The following is a 16,448-nucleotide window of genomic DNA, read 5'->3' as shown; positions in this document are numbered from 1 at the left end:
AAAGGTTTTTTATTTGAAATAAATTTTGTGTATTTTTATTTTTAATATTTAATTATTTGGACTAATTATATCATAATTCAATATCTTTAATTAGCATTTAAGGCATGACACTTAGCACATCAGTTAATGTTATAAATGGAATCAGATGAAAGAGGTATTTTAAACATTTTTTATAATCGAGGGTGTTTGGAACTATTTTAAAAAATTAGAGGACACTTTAAATCGAGGTACGGGAGGGCATTATAAAAATAATCCTTTGATTTTTGTTCAAGCTCTTTATTTCTTTTTGTTTAAGATTAATAGTTAGTTATGCTGTAAATTTTTTGTGTCGTTTGTCTTTTTAATTGCCGTTTTCTCTAGTTAGCTCTGCTGTACTTTTTTGTGTCGTTTTTATTTTATTCCGCCGCTTTTCTTATTAATATTTTTTGCAGTTTACTGTCTGAAGTCAGTCATTTTTTGTCGTTTATTCTTCCATGTCAGTTGACTCAGTTCAGAGCAGATTGGTTGAACTTTTCTTTTTTTGCTGGAAATAACTCTTTTCTGCAAATTGTTTCAACACATTTCTACAGGAAAAAAGGCTTAAATAAGACAATAATTAAATTGAGCATAATCAATCGAATAAATACACCTTTCCAATAAACAAATACAGTAATTAACAGCTCAAAAATACACATCTCATATTCGATGCAAAATTGAAATCGAAAAATAAAAAAGAATAATAAAATGTCTCTTGCAGTGAGGGATGGATCAATCCCAAGGACTTAGAGAGCATTCCCAGGGCAAAGTTGGGTAACGCTCGGTATCCTTGCAATAATCATAAATAACAAGGTTTCTTTGAACCCAAGCATAATCAAGCTTCTGATCATCGGAGAGGTGCCACGCGTCATATTGGTCCCACCAGTTCTTGGCTGTGGTGGAGACGCACGCAGGGTATGGATCTTCCCACTGGCAAGCATCGACGTTAAAGTCCTTATAGGAGGACACAAATGGGGCCTTTTTCCAATCAGTCTTCTCAAGCCCACCTCTCGTGGCCCAATCATCGGCGTTCCATATGCTGGAGAACAAGTACATGGGCTTCTCATTCGGGAAAAAGCTGTTCTCTTCCCCGTTGTTCTTAAACACCCTCACTGGAACTTTGTCCACAAAAAACCTGTTTTTGTCATAATCCAACCCAAGCTTTAGAATTCCTTTTTAATTCATAATACGGAGGTGTCTGGAAAATTCATAGCATAAAATCACTATTCGCGAAAGCAATATGACAATTGAGAAAAGAAAAGTGCTTGGAGCGCCGGTGATATCCAACACCGCAACTAATAAAATGTAATCTTTCAGGTGTGGAAAGCGATTTCCATTTGTGGGGTTTATATGTGACTTATTTTTTTTATTTAAGTGTTGGACACTATTAGTGTTTCTAGCATTAGATCCAGCTAATTCCACATGGGTGTTTGATTAGACTAAAGTATGACAAAAAAGACCCAAAACACCGAATGACTTATCAATATCCAGTTCATAGATTTCGGTGGTCCTAATTTTGGTATAAAAAAAAAACACAAAAAAAACAAAAACGTGTGGCTGAAGTAAAATAGTATAGTCTCCTGGTTGGGAACTTGTACATATTACTTTACTGGTTAAAAACCAAGGTTCGCATGACCAATATTTGTGGCAGCAAAAGATTGTTTGGGAGATATTAAAAGAAACTTTTCCAACCAAAGAGGTAATAAGATTGGATAAAAAAATTACTTACACAATCTGGTGGTTGTTCCAGAGGATTGAATAGGTATGGAAGTCTTCGGTTGGGTCAAACCAAAGCATGTGCCTCATCTCTCGTCCACCAGTCCCATTCTTGTATACATTTGTTTGGATCAGATATGGCTGCCCACTCCTATTCCCCAGAAACTCAAAATCTAGCTCGTCTCTCTCTGGCCCTGCTCCATTCTCCGTGCACATCTGTAACACATATCCAATTTTAGCTATCTATACCAATTTACATAGCAAGTATATGCAAAAGGGTCTTGTTTAGATTTGTTAATGGTACTAATTAACAATTAATCATGTTGAAGATCCCTCAAAAAAAAAAAAAAAAAAAAGAAGGTGAAGATCATACATAATAAGCCGTCACGACACCGGCAGAGTCACCTCCGACCAACTTGAGCTTCATGCTGAACCACCCGAATCGGTACCTTTGTTTTGTTTGAAATCCACAGCCTGTACAATATCAAAGATCAGAAAATTGAGCTAGATATTGAGATAACATAACAAGGCTTGATCTAATCAAAGAAGTATTAATCATAATCGCAGACATAGCTTAATGATAATTTTAACAGCGTTAAGAGCTCACATCATGATCACTCCAAGTTTTTTTTTTTTTTTTTCATTTTTAATGAGTACCTGTTTCTTTGTCTAGGGAGAGATGCCAGATCTGGCCGTCTTCAGAGGTTGTGAAATGGTCCTCAGACCACATTATGTCGAAGTTGTCCTCAAAAGATGGTTTTGAGTCAGCTGCTTCAGATGAAGTAAGATAAGCAGCAGCCACTAGAGATGCAATGAAGAGAAGAATAGTAGGCTTTAATGGAGAGACCATTTTGCTCTCCATTGTCTCAGCTGGATAATCCCTGGGAAGGAGGGATATGTATATTAAATGATCACCATCACCCTATTTGAAAGTGGACTTTGCTCTGAGGAAGGGCAGAACTGGAAACTCTGTTCACATTTTATTGTCTTTTTGAGTGATTATTTGCTTATGTGACGGCTGTACAGTTTTGCCCATATCTTTTGACAATATTGGTTGGCCTTCTTTACTTTTACAATTTGTTTTGGTAGAAACCTTTCCTTCTACAATTGGTTCAAGTGTGGGGATAAGTATTTCTTGCAATAAATCTAAAATCTATGATCTTAGTTGTAAGGTGATGATTGAGTATGTGAAGTTTATGAATACTGTGGCAAAAATTTATAATGAGTATATACATGTAAATTTTTAGAGTGAAATATAACAATATGCATAAGAGTCTTAAAAGTTTAAGTATTAGTCTTAAAAGTTTTAGGACCCCAAAAAATCTATTGAACAACTCGTCGTTTCTCGTTTGAGCATATACTGAAATCTAAGTATTGGTTCCATAACATATATATATATATATATATATAGGTCTGCAAAATGTCACGAAACATTATCATAACAGTAATATAGAAAAACAACTCAAGTATTCATCATTCAATAACTTGATAATTAACAAATTAACTTTTCTTTTTATGAATAGATAATGAACAACATTAACCGAGTGCCATTTGCCAACACTAAGCCGACATGGGCAATTTTGGAATTCCAACATAAGATGAATGGAATGAAGAAATTTGAATAGAAAAACTGGAAATTGGAACTGAGTAAGCCAGGCTGCCCTCCAATGGGCTATGGCAGAATATAAAATTAGAAGTGGGGCCCATGTGTTGCATGGAAGAACGTGACTGACTCAAGATTGGTCATGCACTAGTCGAAAGTGTTTGGGTCTTGACAACTGGATCCGGGTTGCTGGGTAAAAAAACTTAGACTAATTAAATTAGAATTACTTTAGTCAAATCGACAACAAAAGTGCTCTTTTATCATCCAATTATATTTGATTATCTTTAGCCCCCGACACTTTAGGCGGCCTTCTCTTTTCTTTGTGGCAAAAACCAAAAACCGTGTTGGATTAAACAAAAGTATTTACCAAAAGCAGTGAAACGAAAACGTCCCCAAATGCCAAAACATATCTTGCTCTCTTGGTAACAACTAAAATAAAATGACCAACATGCTATAATCACCACACCCGAGAAAAGAGGATAGATATGCTGCAATAATAACCACTTTATCCTTCAATCACACAACATTTAATATATGTATGTGTGCAAGGCAACACCAAAGATATTAAATTAATTGGTCACTCATCTGAAGACTAGGCCACGCATGTGGGCAACTAGTTGATTGGGCCTTGTGATGCTCAGAAAGGACAAGGGAGATTAATTTATTATGTCAACCGTCATATAAGACTCAATCGATAGAAGAGGAATTTAAGAGAAACAGGTGCATGTGCTTCGAAAATGCTATATGATATTGCGGTCCTGAATGTTACAATCATTTGATTGAAACATTGCATTCTCTAATAAAATTAAGCTACTTCGACACGTATTTTGTACATTATTAGACCGTCTAGTGTCTAGGATTCTCTTCACATACCAGGTAATTTAGATGCTGGATCAAAAAAGTGACAGTGGACTAACAATTGAATTATTGCAGAAATTGTTATTTTCTTGGTTGTGATTTGTCAAGGAAAACAAAATGATGCATGTCTTCCCTTTTTTTTTTTTTTTTTTTTGTAATCAAAACCTTTTCGAAATTCTGAAAGCAACAACTATCATGTAATCAAAATTATGCTGAAGCTATGTTCCTATATTTTCCCCCTTTTTTTTGTCTCTGTACTTAAGCTGATAACATACGATGCATTAATTGTAAAAGTTAGCAAAATTGAATTAGTGTAGTGATCAATAATTAATTATGTTTGCTCAATTTATTCCTCGTATGGAATGAACAAATAAAAGAAAGATAATTTATTCCCGATGAAGGATGAAAATATTGATATTGATAAAAATAACGGTATTCCAAATTTAGAAAAATTTTGAGGAAAATATCGAGAAAAAAATTATGGAAATTGGAAAGATTGATTTTAACACTTGATATTTCTTTTGAATATCTTATAATATGATAAACATAAAAAAAAAGATACATAAATAAGTAAGTTTGTACAAAAACAATACACTAGAAACTCAAGAATGTTGATATTTTTATCGATATATTTTGATATTTATGCAATTTTTCTGAAGGCTTGCGAAAATTTTTTTATATCTCTGAAATTCTGCCGAAATTTCATAATTTTCAACATCCCAAAATTATCTTTTAAGAATAAAAAAAATCTCCCAAAATTTTTGGTAAATTTTGGTACATATCGGAGAAATTTGTTTGCAGTATATTTCGAGACCTTAGAATTACAAAAATTTAAGTGAAAATTTGAAAATATCGGAGAAATTTTCGTATTGTTCTAGATGAGGTCTTATTTTGACCTTTTCATTTATAATTTTGATTTCTATATTCTACGGTCTTAAAAATTAAAAATAATTACCGTGTTGAATAGTAATCCATGTATTAGTAAAATTAGTTAATTTAGCTTAATAACGACACATTGGTGCATGTTGACAGTTTGGCTGAGTGGTCTAAGGCGCCAGATTTAAGCTTTGGTCCGAAAGGGCGTGGGTTCAAATCCCACAGCTGGTAAAACATGGGCTTAATTTGGTAGTATTGTGGATTTTAGAAAAATTATTTTTAGCTCGCTGAAGGAAGAAGTAGCTGTTACAAGAAGTAATTGAGTGTTTGGTAAACTGTAATAATAGTAGCTGTGCTGGTTCTAAAATAGTTGAGTGTTTGGTAAACTGTAATAATAGTAGCTGTGCTGGTTCTAAAATCAGTGTAATAGCGTTTGATAAATTTTGAGGTTGAATTACTGTTGGTATGTAAAATGACTAAAATAGATATGATATGAAACTCAAATATATATAATTATTTTTGGTATTTAGAAATACTTGTTTAACTTTAAAAAAAAAACATCTGGATATGATTTTGAATTTTTTAACAATAAATTTATGATAATTAATTCCATTTTTTTCATTTCTTCATTCACAATATAATTACAACTAAAAGAATCATTAGTGACGATTACTCAGGGACAGTTGCAATCTTTGAGTTGTGGAATTATTTTGTGCTCTCTCTTGTAAAGCTTGACAGGGACAGTTGCAGTCTTGATAACGCAACCAAATACCATAATTATCAATTTTGGTAGGGTTCTTCTAAAAAATTTGCAAGAAAATATGAAAAATATGATAAATTTGTTGAGAAATTTCATGTTAAGAAACGGGTTAAGTCAAATGATAATTAATTATAGAACCACAAATAAAGAACATTTCAAACATATTCATATCCATACACACACACACTTACATAAATGAGCAAATTCATACATTGATGGGTGAGGCCCTCGAATCGGGCTAGGTGGAGCCGCCTAGCTTCGATTAGGATTATCATTTTCTAATCAAAATACCATTGGTATAATAGGATTATTAATGAAGCATGCTAGAGTGAAGCTATGCCATTTATTTATTTACCTGCATTGGATTGTTTAAGCAAAAAGAAATAAATATATGAAGTATTGTTTTATGGCACATTTTGCTATTTTTTTTACGTGCTTATTTTTTTGATAATAAAAACTTTATTGATAAAATTCAATAACAAAGGCAGAGGACAATGTATCCTCAAACAAAAAAGAAACAAAAATGGCCAGGTGTGAAAAACTGACTAACATACAAAAAGAGCAAGATAAACGCATAAATGGTATCTCAAATCAATTCCCTATTACATCTTTCCAATTCAAAATGACCAAAGTAAACGGGAACCTTGAAGCAACCCATAGCAATGCATAGAACTTTGCCTTCTCAAAAATATCAAATGGCCCCATTGCCTTTTCTTAAAAAATTATGCCATTCCGTTCCATCCACAGAGACCATAACAATGAGACCACCATACTATTCCATAAGACTCTAGCCTTCTTATTAGTTCCTTCGAATATGTACATTCCATAAACAAGTTAAAAACTTGATCGTCAAATGACCACAACTACACACATTGATATCCATAGTCACATACACGTAAATACACACATTGATATATCATTTTAGAAAGGAATAGTTCTTGCAAACATATATATCCACACACACACACGTATATACTTACAAATACAAACTTAAGTCCTTTCATTCTTCAAACAGCTTTAGCATACTTCAAATCCTCTTTCCATGGACACTCCGACTTTGGTTTCACTTGACATCCTCACTTGTACCACTTTGGTTTGAAAATTTCACAATATTCGAATTCTCACTCTCTAGAAGTGGTATTCCTCTAATTCCCCTATACCCAACAATGAAGCCAATTCCGCATTCATTTCTCCATAATTCGACAAATTCAGAGCCAAACAAAAGAAAGGAAAAATAGCACTTAAGATCACATCAAAGGAAAGGAACCAAGCGTGAATCTCCAAGCATTAAGCTATTACATTACAAGGTAAAACTAACCAAGGTTTTCATCATTATAAGGAACTCTTGCTTTGACAAGGATGTCCACATACAACACCGCTAGCTCTACCCCACATGTTACCTGTAATGGTTTTAATTTTCAGAACATTACTGACGTAAGACCAAGATAGATCTAAGAATGAGATAGAACTTAAATAGAAAACAGAAAATCGAGAAGACAAAGAGAGCCATAAGAGAGATAGGAACAGACTCAGATGAGATAAACAGATGATATAAGAGAAGAACAAGAACTGATCTAAAACTGATCTAAACTAAGCTACTTATAGAGATCTAAACTATTGAAAAGCTAAACTTGACCAAAATTTATTTAATCCTAAAAGATACACACACTAACATAAATTCAAAAATAAATACTAAAGATAAATATATCCTAATAGATAACTATATAATTCATATTCAAAAACCCTAATCTTATTCTTCAATAATTACAAGATGAACAAGTAATAAGTTAGAAATAACACAACAAACTTGTCAGCAGAATAGACATTGACCTAAACTGACCTACCCATGAACTTTAGAAGATTCAGCTTAAGTTAAAGCCCAGGTATTGAAAAGTTATCACATGTTAAGCCCTATCTCATCCCATCCCAGTTCGTTTGAACTCACAACATATCACCATATAAAAATGAAAACTCAACGAAGGGCAAGATATCATGGCTCAAGTGTATAACCGGCAACATAAGAGCATTTACCTGCCCATGTTCCAATTGAATGCAGGCACCTGAATGAAGTATATCCAAAGCTTCCATATACCTCTGAGCAGAGACATATCTGCAATAAAGCATGCATTCTTCATCGGTGAGACATACCTGAATCGATAACAAGCGGGTTTCTGCTAGAAGTTAATCATTATCAACAATGTCGAAAAGGACAGCATCCGCATTCGATATTCATACATGAAATTCGTAATAATTAAGTTCTCCCAGCCGAGGGATAGATATTATGAACCCAGAAAGTTCATCAGAAAGTAAACAACAAATAATTTCTAGAATGATGTATAAATGTCCCAGTCTATGCATATCTCCATAAACTTAAAAAACAATGTTCATACCTTGCACTTATAGATTTATACATTTGTTGGGCTCCATAGTAATTACCCTCTTCAACAACTTTCTTTAACTTCTCAATATTCTGCAATGAAAAGCAAAATCACGGTGCACCACTGAAACTGGTAATCGTTATTTTTGACGAAAAATCGGTAATCATTATCAACATAGATACATGCGATTGAATTAATCATCATTTTTTTTATCTGAAAATGCAAATTGAGGCTACATTCCTCAGTAACCAAGCAAATGTATGGAAAGTAAAGAAATTGGCATTAAGAACACAACAATAAGGAATTACTTTCTTTCTACTTCTTCAATTTTTGTACTAAACATTATAGTAACAAGCAACAACACAAAAATTCCACCTTTTTTCGCAATCTCAATCTACTTCCCACAAAAACCAAATTCAGAAACAAAGTAATACCCATCAAAATTTGGAGGAGAAAAAAAAAATAAACTGTTGTATTTTAAAACCTAGAAAACAAACACAAAGCGAGAGTCTTTATGGAGACCAAGTTGCCAATTTGTTTTCCCGGCAACCAAACAGAGAGAAAGAAATTAGTTAGTTTAGGGGCGTAGTACCTCTTGAGCTAGGGGTAGTACGCCTCTCTTAGGTCTCTCCCGCGACATGGCCTTCGAGATCTGAATCGGTCCCGAACAATTCCAAACAAAAAAAAGCAAAAAGACAAACTCCAGCAACCTCAAATGAACAAAATATCACTGACTACCAAATTCCACCCAAATGAACTAGACTGTGACAGAGGAGAAGAACGGCAAGAAAAAGGCTTCAGCCATTTACGGATCCGAAACCCTAACGACCTCTCTCCCATCACCGTCGTACAGAAACGAGCCCATCATCCAGTACTCGACGTTGTGCTGCCGCTTAAGGCCGGAGTTCTTCGACCAGGGCGGCCACGTTTGGGCGGTGACCGGCATCTGGCCGGACCTCCAGCGGTTGAGCATGCCGACGTTGAAGCGGCGGGGGAGATCGTAGAGGAAGAGGAGAGGAGCATGACCGCAAAGAGCAAAAATTTTTTGGGTATGGAATTGTTTTCATTCAGCAGGGGTAAAGTCATAATAACAAAAATTTCATTAAAGAGGCTTTTTAGATTTCCGCACAATCTAGAATCAGATGCAGCCCAAAAGTTGCTTCTGATTTTAGCTTCAAATTCTCCTTAAATTCTTTCAGAAACACTTTTTTATGTTTTTACCGAACACAAAAAATAACTTTGGTTGGCTAAATAATCTATTTTGAGCTCCTAAAATCCCTACCAAATTAAGCCACTGTCTTACTTAAAAACCGTTAAACTGCCTGCCTGTTAACCTCTAACGAGGTCTAAGTTTTTTGAAGAAAATTTCATTTCACATAGATAAATTACAATCCAAGGGAATTCACCCTAATCATTGTCTGGAACTACCAATAAAGATAAATGAAGAACATGTGATAAATAAAAGTACTGAAATCCAATTAGAAAAAAAACCCGCTTAACACATAAAATTCGAGCGTGACAAAGCTCGTTAGAAAGGACCAAAAAAATAAAGATAAACTTCTAAAAAAAAATAAGCTATATGACTGAATCACAAGTAGTCTAGCAAATTTCTCGATCAAGAGTTAACTAAAGGTGTCAATTCGTGTTAGTGAGTCGTGTTCGTGTCAACTAATTTATTAATCATGTAATAAAATATCAACCAAAACACGATCTGTTTATTAAACGTGTTAAAAATATCAACCCAAACACAACTCATTTATTAATCGTGTTAATCGTGTCAATCCATATAACCCGTTTAAATTAATATATTGAATAAATAACTATATAATAATGACTTATTTAACACGGTCAAGACATGTTTAATATGTTTATTGGTTAATTTATCTTTTTCTTTAAGAAAAATAAATGAATTTTACCTACAAATATTAAAATTCACATTATTTGAATTTAATATGTCATATAAACTTTTATGTTATATCACATATCATTAGATTGTAGATGAAACATATGGTTAATCGTGTCAATTCGTGTCACTTCATGTTAGGAGGTCAACCATAACTCAACCCATTTATTAATCTCGTTAACCCGATTATGACTCAAACCCCTCATTTATAGTAAACCCAAACTCGTTAACTTCGTGCGGTTTTCAAATCATGTCATCGTGTCGCTATCCGGATTGCTAGTGCTAGAGTTAACTTCTCGTCTAGCCCCTTCGGCCAGTGCTGGAATTTTAGACAGGCCGCTTGAAAAAAATGATTTTGAGCCCGACGCCCGAAAAGGCCCATGGACGAGCCGTGGGCCTAGTTTTGGCTGCCCGAGCCCGCCCAAATGGCCCGTAAAAAAAATATTTTTTATCATAATTTTTATAATACTGTATATATATATATATTATAATATACTATTATTTAGTAATTGTATTTGTATATAAATAATTATTAAGTTATTTTATGTTAAAATTATATAAAAACTAAAATCAACATTCAACATGCATTATTAAAAATAAGAGCGATTTAAGAGAAAGAGCTTTAGGATATTGTGATAGTTTTTAGAAAAATTATGAGAGAGATTTGAGAGATTGAGAGAGATTGAGAGAAATTAAGAGAGATTGAGAGAGTTTGGGTGAGAAAAATGTGTCGGGAAATAAGAGGTATTTATAGGAAAGTTTTTGAGTTAAAAAATTGATTTTTCTCCCAAATTCATATCCAACGGTCTTTTTTTTTTGTCTCCACGGGTTGGGTTCGGGTAGAAAATTGGGCAACGGTAAAAAAAAAGAGCCGTTGAATTCGGGCTTTTCAAGCGGCGGGTCAGGTTGGGCACTAACGGTCAAAAAAATAGTTGTTGATTAGGCTTCGGGCCGGAGGGAAAAAAATTAAAAAAAATTCCGACGGTCGACGGTCGGAGACTTTCTTTCGGCGGCAGACTTCAACAATTCCAACCATTCTGGGGCAACCCAAACTTGAACCCAAAAGTTTATTTAGATGGGTGGCTTTATGGGCTGTCCGCCAAGCCTGAAAAATTTAGACTTCGGACAGCCTGCTGGCCCAAAGTTCCAGCATTAAATTCAAAACCCAAACTTTTTCGCCCCTTTCCTTCCAATAATCCAATTTTCCCCAAATCCAACAATGGCGTCCTCTGGAACCCTAACCCACCTCTTCTTCATCGTCGCCATCTTCTCCTCATCCTCCTTCAACGTCTTCTCCGACTCCGGCGCCGACCGAGTCTCCGAGCTCCTCGACCTCCAATCCCGATCCACATCGGGCGTGATCCACCTTGACGACGACTCCGTCTCTCGCTTCCTCACCTCCGCCAAGACCCCGAGACCCTACTCTCTCGTCATCTTCTTCGACGCCGTTCAGCTCCACGACAAGCACGAGCTCCACCTCCAAGAACTCCGCAACGAGTTCGCCATCGTCACCAACTCCTTCATCACCAACAATCAGGATCCGTCGTCTCCGTCCCACGCCAAGATCTTCTTCTGCGACATCGAATTCAAGGAGTCTCAGACCAGTTTCTCCCTCTTCGGTGTCAATGCCCTTCCTCACATCAGGCTCATCGGCCCCAATCACGGCCTCAAGAACTCCGATCAGATGGACCAGGGAGATTTCGCGCGATTGGCCGAGTCCATGGCCGAATTCATCGAATCGAAGACTAAGCTCTCCATTGGCCCGATCCATCGGCCGCCTATCCTTTCCAAGAAGCAGTTGATATTTGCCACCATTGCCTGGCTGATTTGGATGCCGTTTCTCATCAAGAAGATTCTCAGTGGGAAGACGCTTCTTCACGACCCAAAGATATGGCTGTCCGGTGCGGTTTTCATTTATTTCTTCAGCGTTTCAGGTGCTATGCACAACATAATCAGGAAGATGCCGATGTTTTTGGCCGACCGGGGCGATCCGTCCAAGCTGATATTTTTCTATCAGGGATCGGGAATGCAGCTCGGAGCCGAGGGTTTCGCAATCGGGTTCTTGTACACAATCGTCGGGTTGTTGCTGGCGTTGGTGACTCGAGTGCTCATTAAGGTCAGGAATGTAACAGTGCAGAGGTTGGTTATGATTTTCGCGCTCTTCGTCTCGTTTTGGGCGGTGAAGAAGGTGGTCTACTTGGATAACTGGAAGACTGGTTACGGAGTCCATGCCTTCTGGCCCTCGAGTTGGAGCTGAGCTAAGAAGGGATGTGGTTTTCCGGATACTACTGAGAAAGGTGATACTTTTGATTTAGTGAAAATGGATAAATTAGTGCAGACTTAATGATATTATATGTAACTTTGGTAATAGGAACAACGTATTTTGATACTTCTTGAAACTTGGTTACTTCTTACTTCAAATTTGAGAACTTTGTTAGAGAATTTCCGGCTTTGATCTTTGTGGTTTGTGTTTGTTATGACTTATATTAGCTTTTATTGGTTCTGAGTTGGTGGCCACGCAAATTTTGGAACTTTCTATTGGGTTTTTAGTTTGATTTTCTCCTTGAGTTCATGTTTTCGCTTGTTGAATTTCGGGATTTGCCGAGAGCTCTCGTTAAGTAGGACACAGAAGTCTTCTAGTTCTGTGCTTTCTTTTGATTAGCGAAGTGCTCTTGCAAGGAGAGAAAGGAAAAATTTTGTGGAGAAGAATAGCGTATATCAATTTAATACTGCTTCTAAAGGAGATTGTAGGTCCAAATTGTTTTGGTCGAATGAAACAATTATCTCAAAATCTGGTGTCTGGAATGTCTTTCTAAGATGTTTTGGCGTCTTCCTATTCTTCTTTGATTCTTGTGAAATGCCATACGTTGAATGTTATTCCTAGGAAGTGCTCCCGACGGCTGCTTTCCAAGTACGCTTCTTGTTTAGCAAAAATCATGGTACTATCTTGAGTTAAGGGGGAACGGTTTGGAAGAATAATTCCAAGTTCGATCATATCTGGTGAGAAACAAGGAAATGCTTTCAGCTCTAATGGTTTGGAAGGTTAATTCTAAGTTCCATCGTATCTGGCGAGAGACATGGAAATGCTTTCAGCTCTATAAATGTCCGTGTAAGAGGGATAGAAACCCTTGATATGAAAGTTGTAGTTTTCATCTGAAGCCAGGGGAATGGTTCTAAATTTTCCTGTCCCGGATAATCCACGAATAGATTATGTTATTTCTCATCTTAAAATCCTTATGAGAGTTGTAGTACATTCTAGGAAATGTTACCTTGTTTGGGGAGGCATTGGACCAGGTTCTGTTTGCTAAGTTTAATGCCTCGGACTAGAGTCTAGAAGGATCCATGTGCTGGAATTATATTGTGTCTCACTCTCGAATTCAACTTTTTGTTTCTAGCAAAGTATGTTTCTGGCAGACGATTTTCTTAACAGATAGAAGGATAATTTTTCTGGTTTGTAAGTATTTTTCTGTATCACCTTTGATACCTTAAAACCGAAATGCATTACCAGCTGCTTTTTTATTTTTTTTTTCCTTCAAGCATTTTAATTTGTTTGGTCTCATCTATCCTATGAGGATGTCATATTATACGTAGAGAGTGATAAACATGTAGTTAGGTCCTTGGAAGATAGGAAAGGAGTGACGTCCATTTTCTCTTGAAACAAAGCAGTGAGGGTCTACCATCTGTCTTAAACCAAAACAGTATCGATCTTGGATTATTTATTTTAGTCTGGTTTGTGTACAAATGAAGAAGAGCAATTCCATTGAGCAAATGCTCTCAAAAGCACACAAGTGTGGTAATGTAGTGCATTAATGTTGCTGGATGGCAAAATGTGGTGGGAACTAAATTGAGGGAGTGCAGATTGGCCGCCGCTTATGCGGATGTTAAAAACACTGGTGGTGCTATTTAGGATTTCCTTTAGACAATGGTATGAACAGGTACTGGTTTTTAACTGAATTCTAGCATGCGGACACCTCCAGAATGCGTGAGAGGATTACAAATAAATTTTCATATTTGCTTAATTGGCTGTTTGTCAATGGGGAACATACTTTTGATGCTCCAATATTACTCTGTTCTTTTATTTGTTATTAGTGAATGGTTTTGTGTTCCAGTATTCTCTTATGCAAGTCATAGAATGTCGTTGCTTACTCCAGGGAATCTGCAAAATTTTCCTCCACAATTTAAAATGGGAAACCCTTGGATGCCAGAAATGGTTTCCGGTGTAGTTTTTTCTTCATTTGATTCTCTTCCTTCGATGTGAAACTGTCGTTGTTACTTTGAGGATCCTTTTAGAAATCTTTGTGCTCTAGACCGAGAAACAATGCATAAATGGGTAAATGCATGGTGCAAATTCTTTTGTAGGCTTTACTCAGGTTAGTTTATGTGGATCAAGATCTTCATGATCAGCAATCACTTGAGATAGAGAGAACCCAAAATTAGGTTCTTCACCGACGCTTGTGAAAAGGCAAAGGTATAAAGCATTTCTTAAGAAGAATTGAAATAATGATCGTGAAGAGAAGGATATATTCCCCACTTTCGGCTCTGTAAAAGATTCACCAAGCACACAAAAGAAGCGTTTCCACCACGCTTTACAGTGATGATTCCCTTACCTCTTGTCCAATTACGAAAATGTCCTCACTTCAACTCTATCCCACCTCTTATCACAATTCATAGGGCAGGTTTACAAGGGCATGATTGTCATTTTATATTAAATTTGGCGGACAAATCAAACGATCTCCATTTTCCTTTTCTGCATGAGCCCACATGACACATGTTATGTAGATTTCGGCTACTCCATCATTCTTTATATTCAGGGCCAATTTGGAGAGAAGATGGAAGAAGATCAATAGTTTAGGTAGTTTGGGAGAGAGAGAGAAAAATGGCAGAAGAATTTGAAGTGGTTGGGAGGAAATTTGTGGATTATTATTACCATCTCTTCGATAACGACAGAGCTAAGCTTTCTTCTCTTTACCAGCCAAACTCCATGTTGACATTTGAGGGCGAGAAAATACTAGGCGACATTAATATATCTTGTAAGCTTAATCAGTTGCCGTTTGATCAATGCAAACATGTGATCAGCACCGTTGATTCACAGCCCTCGTCCACCGGTGCGATTGTGGTGCTTGTCAGTGGCAGCATCCAGTTGCCATGCGAAGAACACCCTTTGAGATTCAGCCAGGTTATTAGCGCACACTATCAAACAATACTTATTTGAATGTTTGAATGCTTACATTAATAGGGAAAGGTACTTATTTGAATGCCATTGTGGTACTTATTTGTTCGCGTCTATTGCAGTTAGAATGGGTTTTTTTTTTTTTTTTTAGATGCAATAATCAAGTCATTTTAACGCTTTTAAAAATTGACGTTCGTTTTTCAAAAAAAGGGTATTTAGACCCTAAAATTTTTTCAAACAATTTTAGTCGTTGAATTTACACAACAGTAGCAACAAATTCCGAATGTTAATGGTGATTAAAAATAAGGGAATTTCATAACTAATTCAAGTATTAAATTGCCAACAGGTTATTATTATTATTTTTTGAGGAAAGAAAATGCTAAATTACAGGAAGTTCACGGGCACAAATGCTAACAAAATTTATAGCTATTTCACCTAAAATTTGATCCACTTAATATTGAAGTTCAGTTAACTATTACTATTTTGTAAATTTAATAACTATACTGTCAGAAATCCAAAGGGGACAAAAGTGTTAAACTACTAAAAATTTAAAGGTCACCTGGATTAAAAATTCTTAGGGCTCGTTTGGAAGGTATATTTAAATAATGATTATTAATTTTGATTTTTGAAATTTAAATTTTTATGAGAAAAAAATAAAATCAATCATTTGAGTTTAAAAAAAAAAAAAAACAAACGGGCCATTAATATTTAAATTGTGAGTAGAAGGGCTTGACTAATTTGAAATGTTATTGTGGTGCAGATGTTTCATTTGGTCCCCGTCGCGCAAGGAAACTTTGTTGTGCAGAATGACATATTCCGCCTCAATTATAGCTAAAAATTTGTGCTCCATCTATGCGATGTATTTCTTCACCCCATCAAAAAATATTCAAAAAATATTGTAGTCTTGATGAAATAATATGATATGTAATCTGTCTCTATTATTATTGATTTTTCAAATTGCTTTGCAATTGTGGTTTTTATCTAGTCTTACTTATTTATAGTCGCTTAATAGTAACTTCAACCATGTTAGTTATTTTAGGTATGTTTGGTTCATAGGTTAAAATTATTGGATTTGATTTTGACTTTTGAAATTTAAATTTTTTGTAAGAGAAAAACATTATAACAGAACTAAGAATCACAGTTTGAATCATGTAGAACCCTTAAAATAA

The 16,448-nt window shown here is 35.6% G+C and overlaps 4 protein-coding genes across 5 annotated transcripts; 2 read left to right on the top strand and 2 right to left on the bottom strand.

The window, feature by feature from the left end:
* Positions 1–629: 629 nt before the first annotated feature.
* On the bottom strand, positions 630–2,793 carry LOC21396095 (probable xyloglucan endotransglucosylase/hydrolase protein 8). The gene is made up of 4 exons (XM_010103177.2): positions 2,389–2,793; positions 2,105–2,205; positions 1,745–1,947; positions 630–1,150 (listed from the first exon to the last, which is right to left on the bottom strand). The coding sequence occupies exons 1-4, from the start codon at positions 2,591–2,593 to the stop codon at positions 748–750; spliced, it is 912 nt and encodes a 303-aa protein (XP_010101479.1). The 5' UTR covers positions 2,594–2,793; the 3' UTR covers positions 630–747.
* Positions 2,794–6,360: 3,567 nt separating this feature from the next.
* On the bottom strand, positions 6,361–9,513 carry LOC21396094 (Golgi to ER traffic protein 4 homolog). 2 transcript variants are annotated; one of them, XM_024168937.1, is made up of 5 exons: positions 8,799–9,513; positions 8,219–8,298; positions 7,860–7,938; positions 7,147–7,228; positions 6,361–6,982 (listed from the first exon to the last, which is right to left on the bottom strand). In XM_024168937.1, the coding sequence occupies exons 1-5, from the start codon at positions 8,844–8,846 to the stop codon at positions 6,957–6,959; spliced, it is 315 nt and encodes a 104-aa protein (XP_024024705.1). In that variant the 5' UTR covers positions 8,847–9,513; the 3' UTR covers positions 6,361–6,956. The 2 variants fall into 2 exon arrangements, with proteins under 2 accessions (XP_024024705.1, XP_024024704.1); XM_024168936.1 differs by lacking the exon at positions 7,147–7,228 and having other exon boundaries at positions 6,361–7,018; positions 7,860–7,976.
* Positions 9,514–11,239: 1,726 nt separating this feature from the next.
* Positions 11,240–12,551, top strand: LOC21396093 (probable dolichyl-diphosphooligosaccharide--protein glycosyltransferase subunit 3B). The gene has a single exon (XM_010103175.2). The coding sequence runs from the start codon at positions 11,329–11,331 to the stop codon at positions 12,364–12,366; it is 1,038 nt and encodes a 345-aa protein (XP_010101477.1). The 5' UTR covers positions 11,240–11,328; the 3' UTR covers positions 12,367–12,551.
* A 2,311-nt stretch (positions 12,552–14,862) lies between these two features.
* On the top strand, positions 14,863–16,149 carry LOC21396092 (nuclear transport factor 2B). Its single transcript, XM_010103174.2, has 2 exons — positions 14,863–15,285; positions 16,040–16,149. The coding sequence occupies exons 1-2, from the start codon at positions 14,986–14,988 to the stop codon at positions 16,112–16,114; spliced, it is 375 nt and encodes a 124-aa protein (XP_010101476.1). The 5' UTR covers positions 14,863–14,985; the 3' UTR covers positions 16,115–16,149.
* Positions 16,150–16,448: the final 299 nt, after the last annotated feature.

The sequence above is a fragment of the Morus notabilis genome, unplaced genomic scaffold (assembly GCF_000414095.1).
Source record: "Morus notabilis unplaced genomic scaffold, ASM41409v2 Scaffold637, whole genome shotgun sequence".
NCBI lineage: Eukaryota > Viridiplantae > Streptophyta > Magnoliopsida > Rosales > Moraceae > Morus > Morus notabilis.
Note: the sequence above shows the minus strand (reverse complement) of the source record. Positions and strands in the feature narration are given on the sequence as shown.

What these genes read in the sequence shown, in the direction of transcription:
- LOC21396094 (XM_024168936.1), bottom strand. Translation starts at nt 8,846, where the DNA reads ATGTCGCGGGAGAGACCTAAGAGAGGCGTACTACCCCTAGCTCAAGAG. An exon ending in TACTACCCCTAGCTCAAGAG is followed by an intron (nt 8,299 to 8,798) that starts GTACTACGCCCC and finishes TTTTCATTGCAG; the next exon opens with AATATTGAGAAGTTAAAGAA. An exon ending in TATAAATCTATAAGTGCAAG is followed by an intron (nt 7,977 to 8,218) that starts GTATGAACATTG and finishes TTATCGATTCAG; the next exon opens with GTATGTCTCACCGATGAAGA.
- LOC21396092 (XM_010103174.2), top strand. Translation starts at nt 14,986, where the DNA reads ATGGCAGAAGAATTTGAAGTGGTTGGGAGGAAATTTGTGGATTATTAT. An exon ending in ACCCTTTGAGATTCAGCCAG is followed by an intron (nt 15,286 to 16,039) that starts GTTATTAGCGCA and finishes ATTGTGGTGCAG; the next exon opens with ATGTTTCATTTGGTCCCCGT.
- LOC21396093 (XM_010103175.2), top strand. Translation starts at nt 11,329, where the DNA reads ATGGCGTCCTCTGGAACCCTAACCCACCTCTTCTTCATCGTCGCCATC.
- LOC21396095 (XM_010103177.2), bottom strand. Translation starts at nt 2,593, where the DNA reads ATGGAGAGCAAAATGGTCTCTCCATTAAAGCCTACTATTCTTCTCTTC. An exon ending in CTCCCTAGACAAAGAAACAG is followed by an intron (nt 2,206 to 2,388) that starts GTACTCATTAAA and finishes GATATTGTACAG; the next exon opens with GCTGTGGATTTCAAACAAAA. An exon ending in GTGTCGTGACGGCTTATTAT is followed by an intron (nt 1,948 to 2,104) that starts GTATGATCTTCA and finishes TATGTGTTACAG; the next exon opens with ATGTGCACGGAGAATGGAGC.